The sequence below is a fragment of the Physella acuta genome, unplaced genomic scaffold (assembly GCF_028476545.2).
Source record: "Physella acuta isolate Inbredline_101_S28 unplaced genomic scaffold, ASM2847654v3 ptg002220l, whole genome shotgun sequence".
Lineage (NCBI taxonomy): Eukaryota > Metazoa > Mollusca > Gastropoda > Physidae > Physella > Physella acuta.
Genome location: NW_026733720.1, coordinates 16,001 through 31,042, shown reverse-complemented (window position 1 = coordinate 31,042; position 15,042 = coordinate 16,001). Strand labels below are relative to the sequence as shown.

General features: G+C 39.3%; 1 protein-coding gene across 3 annotated transcripts; it reads left to right on the top strand.

Moving 5' to 3' along the window:
• The first annotated feature begins 443 nt into the window (after nt 1-443).
• On the top strand, nt 444-13,367 carry LOC131932574 (phytanoyl-CoA dioxygenase domain-containing protein 1-like). Of its 3 annotated transcripts, none has more exons than XM_059289501.1 (11): nt 444-547; nt 1,484-1,566; nt 1,911-2,048; nt 2,747-2,896; nt 3,548-3,651; nt 4,234-4,285; nt 4,755-4,822; nt 8,081-8,147; nt 9,469-9,581; nt 10,427-10,526; nt 12,886-13,367. In XM_059289501.1, the coding sequence occupies exons 2-11, from the start codon at nt 1,492-1,494 to the stop codon at nt 12,949-12,951; spliced, it is 933 nt and encodes a 310-aa protein (XP_059145484.1). In that variant the 5' UTR covers nt 444-547; nt 1,484-1,491; the 3' UTR covers nt 12,952-13,367. The 3 variants fall into 3 exon arrangements, with proteins under 3 accessions (XP_059145484.1, XP_059145483.1, XP_059145485.1); XM_059289500.1 differs by having other exon boundaries at nt 455-547; nt 1,480-1,566; XM_059289502.1 differs by lacking the exon at nt 444-547 and adding an exon at nt 566-663 and having other exon boundaries at nt 1,480-1,566.
• Nucleotides 13,368-15,042: the final 1,675 nt, after the last annotated feature.

The window sequence follows — 15,042 nt, the reverse complement described above, 5'->3', positions numbered from 1 at the left end:
GTTGTAAGGGACGTAACAATTATTTAAAAATTAGAAGGAACGTGAAATAGTTTTTCTTGTTACCTCCCTTGAAACTGTGAGGACTTACGGAAAAAATGTAATATAATTAACAATTGTCAACAATAAGAAATAGAAGAAAATTAAGTGCAAACATAGTTTTCCCCTACGCTAACCAGTACCGTAGTACCGGTACAGTTCTTGGCCGTCCATCGGTTTAATCAGTACCGGTACAGTTCTTGGCCGTCCAGCGATTTAACCAGTACAGTAGTACCAATACAGTTCTTGGCCGTCCATCGGTTTAACCAGTACCGTAGTTCCCGTACAGTTCATGGCCGTCCATCGGTTTAACCTGTTACGGTAAAGCTCTTGGCCGTCCAGCGATTTAACCAGTCCCGTAGTACCCGTACAGTTCATGGCCGTCCAGCCTTTTCAAACCAGTCCCAGTGCAATTCTTGGCACGACTTAGTCGGCCCGTGCAGAGATTAAAACACTACAGCACGTCTACTTTACACACCGAGTTGCTGACATTGTTTTTGATAGTCGTAGCGTAAGTTGTTCTTTGATTGTAGATACCTTCCAACTTTAGCTTACAGTATGGCGTGGTTGAGTGGTAGGGCGCATGAGTGATAACCCGAAAGTTTAGAGTTCGTGTTCGAGTATGCTGTAAGTCATCCCCAATTTGGTGGGTACTCGACATTCTGGAAAGTAGATGCGTCCGGGCAATGTACATAACACATAATAATACAACCTTGCCTATATAAACAGAGAAACTCTACTTCATCTCTATTTGTGAAACGTAGAGTTAATACATTTTTTTTAAATACACAGATATGACCCAAGAATACAGCATAACTAAACACAACATTGATTCAACATTACAGTAATTGCAACATTAATTACAACATTAATACAACATGGGACAGTGAATAAAACAATTATACAACAAATATGGGCAAATGATGGACCTCATGCGTTGTCGGATGGTGGAGCTTACAACTGCATACCTGAAAGTCTTGAGTTCGGATCCCAGGCTCGAATGAGTAGGACGTCCCTGAGTTCACCCAGCTCCGATAAGTACCTGACTCACGTTATTGCCGAGGTCATATAGACAGATGAACTCTACTTCATCTGCCCCGTGTGTCTTGGGAAAAGATGATAGTGGTGGACCTTATATGAACCAAACATGCACTATTTATGCAAGAATAGTGCACCAAGAGCCCCTTCTTTATCCCACAACACAGAAACTGTGAACCTTACAATGGTAAAGCCACAACTACAAGAGAGTTTAGTGGAAGGGTAGCTCTTTAATCAGTTACTGCAATTAGTGGAACAGACCCATGCTTCAACTCATAAAATCTCTTACATATTTTAGCAAACAATTCTTTTATGAAAGGAATCACGTTTGTTTTTATTATTGTTTAAAGATTTAGTGCCTATAAAAGCTTATTGTCATTACAATTATTTTTTTTTCAAAATTAGACAGATACAAGCATGGCAAATACGGACGAGTTTATTGACTGGAGTACGGTACAAGGTCCTAGCGGTGCTCTCTACCCTCCCATTCAGGTTGGTGCCACACGCATGCGCATGAGCAACATTTTGTTTTTTGTATGACTAATATTGATAGTATATAGTTGGGCAATTAGATGGGTTATATTAAAACATGATGTTCTCAGTTTAATTAATTAATGTTTTATGCGACTTAATTAATTAAGCAATGTGTGTGTGGGGGGGGGAGTGGGGGGGGATGTGTGGGTGGGTGTGCGTGTTTGTGGGGGTGTAACGGTGTAACACTTGGCCGTAAAGCTAGAGACAGCTTTTGACATTATAGCTTCTACTTACCCTATATCTGTCATGCACATTTTAAATTGCAAAACTGTCACACTACATTTCTTGTTTGAGGTGCATAGAGTAAATCAGAGTGGCAGAACTACAGACTTACAGAGCAGGAGCTAACAACATTTGAGAGGGACGGATACCTGAATCATGTGCGCGTGTTATCAGACGAGCAGTGTGATAGAATTCTGGAGGATTACAAATACTTTCTGGTGTGTTGGTTGTATACCTTTAGTTGGGGACGTAAATACTGTAGGTGTGTGTTGATATAAAGGACAGCATGGCTGGGAGGTAGAGCGCTCGAGTGCTAAACTGAAAGTCTCGAGTTCGTTTCTCGAATTTGGTCTGTAGGACGTCTCTGAGATAGTAAAGTTGCATTTTTTTCTGGCACAAATTTTGCTGCCGCTAATACGGCCATATAGTTACCGCTAATACAGCCATACTTATAGCTGCCACAAGGACTGCTATACTTGTGCTGCCACTAATATAGCCATACTTATAGCTGGTAGAAGGACAGCCATACTTATGGCTGCTTTAATGACAATTATACTTTTGCTGCCACTAATGCAGACATACTTATAGCTGCTACAAGGAGAGCGCTATACTTTTAAAACAGCCATACGTTTAGCTGGTAAAAGGAAGCCATACTTATAGCTGCTGCAAAGATAGCTATACTTTTGCTGCCACTAATACAGCCATACATATAGCTGGTAGAAGGACAGCCATTCTTATGGCTGCTTCAAGGACAGCTATAGTTTTGGTTCCACTAATACAGCCATACTTATAGCTGGTAGAAGGACAGCCATCGTTACGGCTGCTTCAAGTACATGCCATATTTATACATTTATACCTCTCACCAATACATCCATACCTACCCCCCCCCACACCCCCCCCCCCCCCCATGTAACAGGACGAGACCCAGCCCCACCCCAACATGGACCTCATGTATGAGTACCACAGGAACCAGACGGGTGACGTCAACAATGTGCTCATGCACGCGCTGGGCCACTGGAGATTGACGTCACTGTTTCATGACCTCATCTACCTGCCCTCCATCGTGGTGAGTTCAATGACCGTGTCTGAAATTAGGGCAAGGGGTGGGGGTGGGAGATGTTTGTAGTGTGGTTGGGTGATGGAAAGAGGTGACACAGACACACAAATACATATATATATATATATATATATATATATATATATATATATATATATATATATATATATATATATATATATATATATATATATGTATGTATGTATGTATATATATATATAATATATATATATATATATATATATATATATATATATATATATATATATATATATATATATATATATATATATATATATATATATATATATATATATATATTTATACAAATATATATATATATACAAATACAAATATATATACAAATATGTATATATATATATATATATATATATATATATATATATATATATATATATATATATATATATATGTGTGTGTGTGTGTGTGTATGAATATACATACATATTTGACCAGAGGCGTAGCGACCCCTCCCGGCGCCCGGGAACAAACTTTCAATTTGGCGCACCTCTTCGTTACGCCTCTGTATTTGACATGACGTGCCTGAAGTGACACGTATGACGTTACATGCATGACGTAGCTAATAACGTTTCGTACCCACACCTGGACATGTTCTCTGTTGATTGCCGGATGACCAAGGTCAAGGCCTCCCAGCTGTTGGTACCCGGATCAGAGGTCAAGGTCCGCTTCTGGCACGATCAGCTGTTTGCTAAACCTGCCAGGCATGGCGGCGTCGTGGCCTGGTAGGTTCATTTAAACCTGTGATGGACACCTACCTCTTATTGTAAACCTACCCGCTATGGTAAACCTAACCACTATTGTAAACCTACCCTTATTGTAAACCTACCAGCTATTGTAAACTTACCCGCAATGGTAAACCCCTTAATTAATTTAATACATCTTAATTTACCGCTCATATAAACTGAAATAACCTTAAGACATCTTTTCGTACGGAAACTGACCCCCCACCCCTGCCTTAAGCAGGTCTAGCACCCCCTCGAACGAAATATAATGCGTATACAAAATGTATACGCCCGTCCCCCCTTCCAGGAAAATTTTCTCAGGCTCCCCCCACCCACCTGTAATTTTCAAGTGCCCCCCCCCCTCCCCTGAAAAAAGTCTGAAAGAAACACTGACCCGAATGTGTAATATGTAAACTTACTCGTACTTGTAACCTACTCTTTTATTCAACCACAATGTTTATGTAACAAAATCGGTTTATGTATAACATAAAATCTGTGTATTTATAGCGCAAAATCGGTGTATGTATAACGTAAAACCAGTATATAACGTATTATGTACATGTGTTTTCTTTCATCTGAAAGGCATCAAGACTATTCCTACTGGACCAGGACTACACCCATACAGCATCTAACTGTAAGTTCGTGTATGACTGTTACACAAAAGCTTTATGGCATCACTGTAAGGCAGAGGCGTAGCGACTCTTCCCGGCGCCCGGGGACAAACTTTCAATTTGGCGCCCCTCTCGGGAACAACTTTTCAATTTGCACAACCCCCTTCAAACTTTCAATTTGCACCCCCCCCCCAATATATTTTTTAGATTTATAATGCAAAACTGCAGCTAAAATGATATTTTAATTTGTTTTTACAACACATTTTGGCGCCCCCTAAGGTTAGCGCCCGGGGACTTATGTCCCCGCCCCCGCCCTCCCCCCTCCTCGCTACGCCTCTGCTGTAAGTTGGTGTATGCATATGCGTCATTTTCATACAGGTACATATACATCTCTCCATGTACCTCTCTCAATATAGGTGCTTTTACCTCTATCCTGATGTGTGCATACACCTCTCTAAATATAGGTGCATATACAATGCTAAACTCCTACAGGTGCATATTGCCTTAGAAGACCAGACAGAGGACAATGGAACCATACAGTATATTCCTGGTTCACACAGGTAAGTGCATCTCTGTCCTACACTCGTGGTACTTTACTGGTAAAGTTAGCAGGCAGGTGAGACTAACAGAAAGGTGAGACTAGCAGATAAGTGAGACTGATAGATAGGTGAGACTAGCAGATAGGTGGGACTAGCAGACAGGTGAGACTAGCAGATAGGTGGGACTAGCAGACAGGTGAGACTAGCAGATAGGTGAGACTAGCAGATAGATGAGACTAGCAGATAAGTGAGACTGATAGATAGGTGAGACTAGCAGATAGGTGAGACGAACAAATAGGTGAGACGAACAGACAGGTGAGACTAGCAGATAGATGAGACTAGCAGATAAGTGATACTGATAGATAGGTGAGACTAGCAGATAGGTGGGACTAGCAGACAGGTGAGACTAGCAGATAGGTGAGTCGAACAGATAGGTGAGACTAACAGATAGGTGGGACGAACAGATAGGTGAGACTAACAGATAGGTGAGACTAACAGATAGGTGAGACGAACAGATAGGTGAGATTAACAGATAGGTGAGACGAACGGATAGGTGAGACGAACAGATAGATTAGACTAACAGGTGAGACGAACAGATAGGTGAGACGAACAGATAGGTGAGACGAACAGATAGGTGAGACGAACAGATAGATGAGACTAACAGGTGAGACGAACAGATAGGTGAGACGAACAGATAGGTGAGACGAACAGATAGGTGAGACAAACAGATAGGTGAGACGAACAGATAGGTGAGACGAACAGATAGGTGAGACGAACAGATAGATGAGACTAACAGGTGAGACGAACAGATAGGTGAGACGAACAGATAGGTGAGACGAACAGATAGGTGAGACGAACAGATAGATGAGACTAACAGGTGAGACGAACAGATAGGTGAGACGAACAGATAGGTGAGACGAACAGATAGGTGAGACGAACAGATAGGTGAGACGAACAGATAGGTGAGACGAACAGATAGATGAGACTAACAGGTGAGACGAACAGATAGGTGAGACGAACAGATAGATGAGACTAACAGGTGAGACGAACAGATAGGTGAGAAGAACAGATAGGTGAGACTAACAGATAGGTGAGACTAACAGATAGGTGAGACGAACAGATAGGTGAGACGAACAGATAGGTGAGACGAACAGATAGGTGAGACGAACAGATAGGTGAGACGAACAGATAGATGAGACTAACAGGTGAGACGAACAGATAGGTGAGACGAACAGATAGATGAGACTAACAGGTGAGACGAACAGATAGGTGAGACGAACAGATAGGTGAGACGAACAGATAGGTGAGACGAACAGATAGATGAGACTAACAGGTGAGACTAACAGATAGGTGAGATTAAAAGACAGTTGAGATTGCTTGCTCTAACTAATTACAAATCCGCAATACGCCAGCAGTGAGGGATTTAATTTAGCACTGAAGCACATAAGAAGTCCTTGACATCAATACGCCCCCATGCACACACACACACACACAATCGACAATTACCCCCATCATTGCAACCACTGCACCACTGAATATAATGTTGAGAAAATAAAATGTTATTAACATTAAAACACTACAATGTTAAGAAATATGTGAGTACTTTTCTACTACATCAACTTAAATAGTTGAGTTATATTGTGCTACATTAAAACCCTACTTAAACAGTTGAGGACTATTGTGCTACATTGAAGCCCTACTTAAGAAATAGCTTAGTACTATTGCGCTATATTAAACCCTACCTAAGAAACACTTGAGTACTGTTCTACTACATTAAGGCCCTACTTAAATAGTTAAGTATTGTTCTGCTACATTTAAACCATATTTAAAAACTAGTTGAGTACTATTCTACTACATTAAAACTCTACAGTGTTAAGAACTAGTTGAGTACTATTCTACTACATTAAAACTCTACAGTGTTAAGAACTAGTTGAGTACTATTCTACTACATTAAAACTCTACAGTGTTAAGAACTAGTTGAGTACTATTCTACTACATTAAAACTCTACAGTGTTAAGAACTAGTTGAGTACTATTCTACTACATTAAAACTCTACAGTGTTAAGAACTAGTTGAGTACTATTCTACTACATTAAAACTCTACAGTGTTAAGAACTAGTTGAGTACTATTCTACTACATTAAAACTCTACAGTCCTAAGAACTAGTTGAGTACTGTTCTGCTACATTAAAACTCTACAGTGTTAAGAACTAGTTGAGTACTGTTCTGCTAAATTAAAACTCTACAGTGTTAAGAACTAGTTGAGTACTATTCTACTACATTAAAACTCTACAGTGTTAAGAACTAGTTGAGTACTGTTCTACTACATTAAAACTCTACAGTGTTAAGAACTAGTTGAGTACTATTCTACTACATTAAAACTCTACAGTGTTAAGAACTAGTTGAGTACTATTCTACTACATTAAAACTCTACAGTGTTAAGAACTAGTTGAGTACTATTCTACTACATTAAAACTCTACAGTGTTAAGAACTAGTTGAGTACTATTCTACTACATTAAAACTCTACAGTGTTAAGAACTAGTTGAGTACTATTCTACTACATTAAAACTCTACAGTGTTAAGAACTAGTTGAGTACTATTCTACTACATTAAAACTCTACAGTGTTAAGAACTAGTTGAGTACTATTCTACTACATTAAAACTCTACAGTCCTAAGAACTAGTTGAGTACTGTTCTGCTACATTAAAACTCTACAGTGTTAAGAACTAGTTGAGTACTGTTCTGCTAAATTAAAACTCTACAGTGTTAAGAACTAGTTGAGTACTATTCTACTACATTAAAACTCTACAGTGTTAAGAACTAGTTGAGTACTGTTCTACTACATTAAAACTCTACAGTGTTAAGAACTAGTTGAGTACTATTCTACTACATTAAAACTCTACAGTGTTAAGAACTAGTTGAGTACTGTTCTGCTACATTAAAACTCTACAGTGTTAAGAACTAGTTGAGTACTGTTCTGCTACATTAAAACTCTACAGTGTTAAGAACTAGTTGAGTACTGTTCTGCTACATTAAAATTCTATTCTGCTACATTAAAACCCTGTTAAAGAACTAGTTGAGTACTGTTCTGCTAGATTAAAACCCCATTGAATAACTAGTTGAGTACTGTTCTGCTACATTAAAATTCTATTCTGCTACATTAAAACCCTGTTAAAGAACTAGTTGAGTACTGTTCTGCTAGATTAAAACCCCATTGAATAACTAGTTGAGTACTGTTCTGCTTTACTAATTAAACCCCAGCAATGTTTTCCTACAAAAGGTGGACCAGAAACGGTGGGCCGCTCCCTGTCTTGGACTTTAACTTTAAAGACATGGAAGGAATCAGGGTAAGTCTTGTACTTGTTTGTTCTTTTATGGTACGGCATGGTCGGACGGTAGATTATATTTTCTATATAAATTCCAATTCGTTCGGGGGAACGGTAAATTTTTTCCGCCCCCCTCCCCCTCCCCGAAGAGATGCCTAGAAGAAACTATAGCCTCTGAATGTAAAACCGGCTGAGCATAAAACTGACCCTCCGAAATTCCCTCCCCCCCCCCGAACGAAATGAAGTTTATATAATTTATAAAGAAAAAATATATTTTTAACAGTGTCCGCCCCCCCCCCCCCGAAGAAAGTCTACCCCCCCCCCCGAAAATTTCAAGTTCCACCCCCCCCCCCCCCCCGGAGAAAAAAGTCTGGAAGAAACACTGTCCGCATCATCTTCTCTATTGACTCTCAGTTCCGAAAGGCTAATGTCTTGTTCCTTGAAGTGGTGGAAAGATTAGATAGCCCAAATAAAACCAGGTTACAACAGGTAGTGATTGGTCACTGGAAGTCGTATCGTCGAATAATAGGAGGTCGTAGATAGATGACGTCACTCTCCTAGGCAGGAGGGGGGGGGGGGGCTTGTAATTTTTGTGATTGGGGGGGGGGGGGTCAGATACAATCATACAGTGACCGCACACTTTTGCATTAGAAAAAATAATGTTAGAAATTAAATTGTAACCGTTATTTTGCGTTTTATAATCTTATACTGGGGTGGGGGGGGGGTCATAGGATATGTGATGAAATGTTAGGGGGATAATTGTCTTTTTGTGACGATGTGTGACGGAAGAGGGGTGGTGTGTTTGTGGGGGTCTTTAAAAAAACGTGAGGTCATCTTGGATGACGCCCCCTTTGATGTTTAATAGTGGTGTTAACGATACATTCTGTTAACGAGGGTAAAACTATAATGGTAAGATTGTGTAATTGATTTGTTTGTACGTGTGTTTAGAAGAAACGTGTGTGAGAATGTATGTCTGTGCGGTACAGAAAGAGATTGTAAGCATCTAATTTATGTCAGAAAACCTTATAGTAAGTAAGCACATACGACGTGCGTGTGTACGTGTTTGTGCGTGCAATATTCGTTCATGATAATCCTGTGTTCTGAGTGTGTACGTGTGTGTGTGGTTCTACTATCACCATCCACAAACCGTAAAGTGTACAGAGTCCCCCCCCCCCTAGAAAATATATACTTTTAACAGTGTCCGCCCCCCCCCCCCCCGAAGAAAGTCTACCCCCCCCCCCCCCCGGAGAAAAAAGTCTGGAAGAAACACTGAAAGTGTATGCGTGTGAGTGAGGGACTGTGTGGGAAAACAAAAGACTGTAATGACGTCACACATTTCCAGACGATCCTGACATCAGAAGAACTGAGCCAGTTTGTCCCCGTTCCCGCCAATCTGAAGAAGGGAGAGGCCAGCTTTCATCATGCTCTCTCGGTACATGGGTCTTATGAGAACAGGTAGTGTGGTTTTTTTTAGAGGGATGTGTGGGTTTAATGAGTGTGTGGGGATGTGGGTTCAGTGTGAGTGGGGTTCTTGTAGGATTCGTGGGTTTAGCGGGTGTGTGGGTTCAGTGACTGGGTGAGGTTCTAGAGGGATGTGTGGGTTCAGTGGGTTTCTTGTGGGATGTGTGGGTTTAGTGGGTTTCTAGTGGTATGTGGATTTAGTGCGTGTGTGGGTTCAATGTGAGGGTGAGATTCTAGAGGGTTATATGGGTTTCTTGTGATATGTGTGGGTTCAGTGGGTTTCTTGTGGGATGTGTGGGTTCAGTGGGTTTCTTGTGGGATGTGTGGGTTCAGTGGGTTTCTTGTGGGATGTGTGGGTTCAGTGGGTTTCTTGTGGGATGTATGGGTTCAATGTGTGGGTGAGATTCTATTGGTATGTATGTGTGTGGGTTCAGTGGTTTTCTAGAGGGGTGTGGGTTTAATAGCTGTGAATTTCTAGAGGGGTGTGTGGGTTGTGTGAGTCTGTATTTCTAGTGAATGTGTGAATTGTATGTGGGTTTCTATTGGGATGTGTGGGTTTGTAGAGGGATAAGTGGGTTGTGTGTGGGTAGCTGTGAGTTTCTAGTGGAATATGGGTACAGTGGTTGGTTTAGGTTTAAAGTGCGTTTCGTGGATTTTGTGGCATGTGTGTCACAGTATTCAGGGACTGAGGGGTTTAAGGGTTAAGTAGCAGAGGGTTGTCTGTGTTAATAATTTTTGTTGGTGTACCGTGAGAATGGAATACTGTCATAGAGTTGATTTTAAAACAATGACAGCGCTAAAGTTTTTTTCAAAATTAAAGTTTGTTATCTACCCAACAGATCTGATACGCCTAGGAGAACAGCCGTGTTAAATTATTTTGCTGATGGTACCTTGAGCAACACCGACAGGGAGCTGGTTAAGGGCAGCTACATACCAAAGGTAAACACTCGGCCATACAGCTACATACCAAAGGTAAACACTCGGTCATACAGCTACATACCAAAGGTAAACACTCGGTCATACAGCTACATACCAAAGGTAAACACTCAGTCATACAGCTATATACCAAAGGTAAACACTCGGTCATACAGCTACATACCAAAGGTAAACACTCAGTCATACAGCTACACACCAACCAAAAGTAAACACTCGGTCTCACACCCAAAAGGTAAACACTCAGTCATACAACTACATACCAAAGGTAAACATTCAGGCATACGGCTACATACCAAAGGTAAACACTCTGTCACACAGCTCATACCCCAAAGGTAAACACTCAGTTATACAGCTACATAATAAAGGTAAACACTCAGTCATACAACTACATACCAAAGGTAAACACTCGGTCATACAGCTACATACCAAAGGTAAACACTCGGTCTTACAGCTACATACCAAAGGTAAACACTCGGTCATACAGCTCATACCCCAAAGGTAAACACTCAGTCATACAGCTACATACCAAAGGTAAACACTCGGTCATACAGCTCAGACAGCAAAGGTAAACACTCACCTTGTCAGTAGTCTAAGGGGGTCAGACCCCAAAGGTGAACTCACATTGTGTATAGCTACATACCAAAGGTAAACACTCGGCCATACAGCTATATACCAAAGGTAAACACTCGGTCATACAGCTACATACCAAAGGTAAACACTCGGCCATACAGCTACATACCAAAGGTAAACACTCGGTCATACAGCTCAGACAGCAAAGGTAAACACTCGGTCATACAGCTTAGACAGCAAAGGTAAACACTCGGTCATACAGCTACATACCAAAGGTAAACACTCGGTCATACAGCTCAGACAGCAAAGGTAAACACTCGGTCATACAGCTCAGACAGCAAAGGTAAACACTCGGTCATACAGCTACATACCAAAGGTAAACACTCGGTCATACAGCTCAGACAGCAAAGGTAAACACTCACCTTGTCAGTAGTCTAAGGGGGTCAGACCCCAAAGGTGAACTCACATTGTGTATAGCTAAAGGGGGTTAGACCCCAAAGGTCAACACACCCCCTCAGTAGTCTAAGGGGGTCAAATACCAAAGATTGACTCATCTTGTCAGCAGTCTAGGAGATCAGACCCCAATGGTAAACACCTTGTCAGTAGTTAATGGGGTCATACCCCTAAGGAGAACTGTCACTGTGTTAGACAGCACCTTGTCAGTAATCTAAGGTGATAAGACTCCAAAGGTGAGCAAGTCACCCAGTAGCTTAAAGACCCCAAAGATAGATATTTACCTTGTCAAATAGTTAAAGTACCATACATTAAAGGTAAACATTCACCTTTTAGTATGGCTTACTCTGCCGTATCTTGAAAGTACAAACAAGTTTACCTTGTCTGCAGGTTTCATATACCCAAAGTAAGCAACACATTCACCTGTCACATAATTGATAGGGTCTGAGTCCAAAGGTAGAATTTTAAATTGCCTGAAGGGTCATATACCTATAGCAATGAAGGGTCATATACCTATAGCAATGAAGGGTCATATACCTATAGCAATGAAGGGTCATATACCTATAGCAATGAAGGGTCATATACCTATAGCAATGAAGGGTCATATACCTATAGCAATGAAGGGTCATATACCTATAGCAATGAAGGGTCATATACCTATAGCAATGAAGGGTCATATACCTATAGCAATGAAGGGTCATATACCTATAGCAATGAAGGGTCATATACCTATAGCAATGAAGGGTCATATACCTATAGCAATGAAGGGTCATATACCTATAGCAATGAAGCATCATACACCAAAAGCAATGAGAGTTTATACACCTAAAGTATTGAAGCTTTATACACCTGTAGCTAGGGTCATAGTGCATACACCTAAAGTATTGAAGGTTTATACACCTATAGCTAGGGTCATAGTGCATACACCTAAAGTATTGAAGGTTTATACACCTATAGCTAGGGTCATAGTGCATACACCTAAAGTATTGAAGGTTTATACACCTATAGCTAGGGTCATAGTGCATACACCTAAAAGTATTGAAGGATTCATAGTACATACACCTAAAGCAATGACGGATTATACACCTTAAGTTAAGCTAGGTCCATAGTACATACACCTAAAGTATTGAAGGGTCATACACCTATAGCTAAGAAGGGTCATAGTACATACACCTAAATTCACCTATAACACCTAAGTTATACAATATCCATAGTATCAAGTGATGTTTAACTGAGTTATGATTTCTATTTAAAACCTTGATATGACCTAGTCTACCAAGCCATCAACAGTCAAAAAAAAAACAGTTGAAGAAGATGAAAAAATTACATTTACTTTCAGGGAGAGAAAATGGAAGGTCAGCTGTACCCTCTCGTGTTTGATCCTGATTGGTCAACAGCTGAATGAACCGACCCAATGAATTTTGATTGGATGACTGTGCTCATTACATTCATTATGTTTAACTGTAGTACAGTATTTTAACCACTTTACACAAGACTACAAACTACAGTTATGTAAAAAAAATACAGTAACAAAATTGATTATTGTATTTAGAATTAATATATTTCATTCCTTAAGTTTCTGTATGAGACATGCCATTGACGCAAACAACTTTTGAAACAGTACAAAATAAAACTTGGGAATCATTGAAACATAAGTCTGGAGTTTGTTGTTTTAAAATTAATCTTCAAAAATGATTAGTTTCCATATAACTAAATTCAGATTTTAGATGGTCTGTTTTTTAACTGTAGTCATGACACATGTGCTGTTCTTATAATGTGTGGTAGAACACAATGGCATTACCCTATTTTCCAGGTGAAATAAACAATAAGAATAACACAGTCAAATTTTTCATGTGTAGTGTACCTTTACTAATAAAAAAAATCTTTTACAAGGTGGGGAGATCAATATGAGCTATATTTACTGATGTTATCATAAAATAAGATTTTATGGTCTATACTATTATTTCTCCCAAGTTATGCCAGGAACCATTCAGAGCTGGGTAGACTCAAGTACATGGTATTTACATTTCACATGATGAATGAAACATGTAAATGATGTGCTCTACAACTGTACCACTATCAGTGTGTCGGCTACTATCTAACCTTGAGAGAAACTCTTATCCTGTGACATTCATTTAGATACTTGAAGTCAGGCCGAATATTTTTAATCCTTGATAGCCTGGGTGAAATTTTTCTTTAAAAATGTTTTCTCCGCAACAGTCAAAAAACCCCAGGCACAATTTTGTATAGTTAGCTATTTCACCTCTTATCAAACTGCACTTGAACTTGCACACAACAGACTTGTTCTAAAGCCTATTTTTAAATGATAGGGAAAAACTGCCATGATTACATAAAAATTATGATTTTAACATCAGTAGTTTTGTGAAGTGAGAAATCTAAAAATCTTTATCAACTATGTGAAAAGAAATTTCTACAAAACTTTAATAACTTAGGGAAGAGTTTCTAAAACTTTTAAATTATGTAAACTGAGAGTTCATGGGTGTTAGAGACCTAATTTGATGCGTCAACACACAATGATCAATGTACTATATTAAGACAGTTCTCAATGATAATAAGACATTAGTTTTAACGCATATTGTATACATTTCATAGCAAACCCTCCAATAGATTCAAACTTTAGTTAGATGTAATGCATCATACAACAGATTCACATCTCATGTCTATGCTCTAACACCCCATACAATACGTCTGAATCTCACTCAAGTTGGTTTATGAAGCAACTGAATATGTTCACAAGTTAGAAGGTCCATACTGTAAATGTACACTACTCAATGCTACTCTATGGAGAACACCAAATCACAACCTAAAATGTTTTATAATATTAAAACCTACTAATTGCAGTTGGTTTGCCACAGGTAATATGTGATCCTTAATTGTGATGCACACTGAATACAAATGATATCTTCCAATCCCTACCACATTCTAATGAGTTAAGAAACGAATGGAAAAACATAAGAGACAGGTCACCAAATTCAAAAGTATGAGAAAACTTTTAAAGATTACCTTAACCATGAGAAATTAAAAAGCTAACCTTAACTATAAAAATTTTCAGAGCAAAGCTTTCCTTATTTAAGATGAGAAACTGAAACACTTACCGTAACCCTAAGAGTTTTAAAACTAGTTCTAACTCTAACCTTGAAAATGTTCAATGCCTGGGCTAACCCTCCACCTATCTTTATCAACTGGGATGGAAAAATATAAGACAAGCTAACTGCTGTTTTACATTACATAATTGATTAGATGATGTAAAAATCTGCCCATTCATTTACTGCGGATTCCTTAACACTTAGTGTTTCTTAAATAGTTAATATGTTGTCTTTAGTCAACAACTCCAAGTCATAAAATCCACTGTAATTTACCAACTAAAAGTGACAACCTTCAAAGGGTTTGCTTAGAAAAACAGCAATTTCAGAAATTAACAGAAAGGTTGTGTATGTAAAAAACCTTTATCTCGATCAACCATTAAAATATTTTT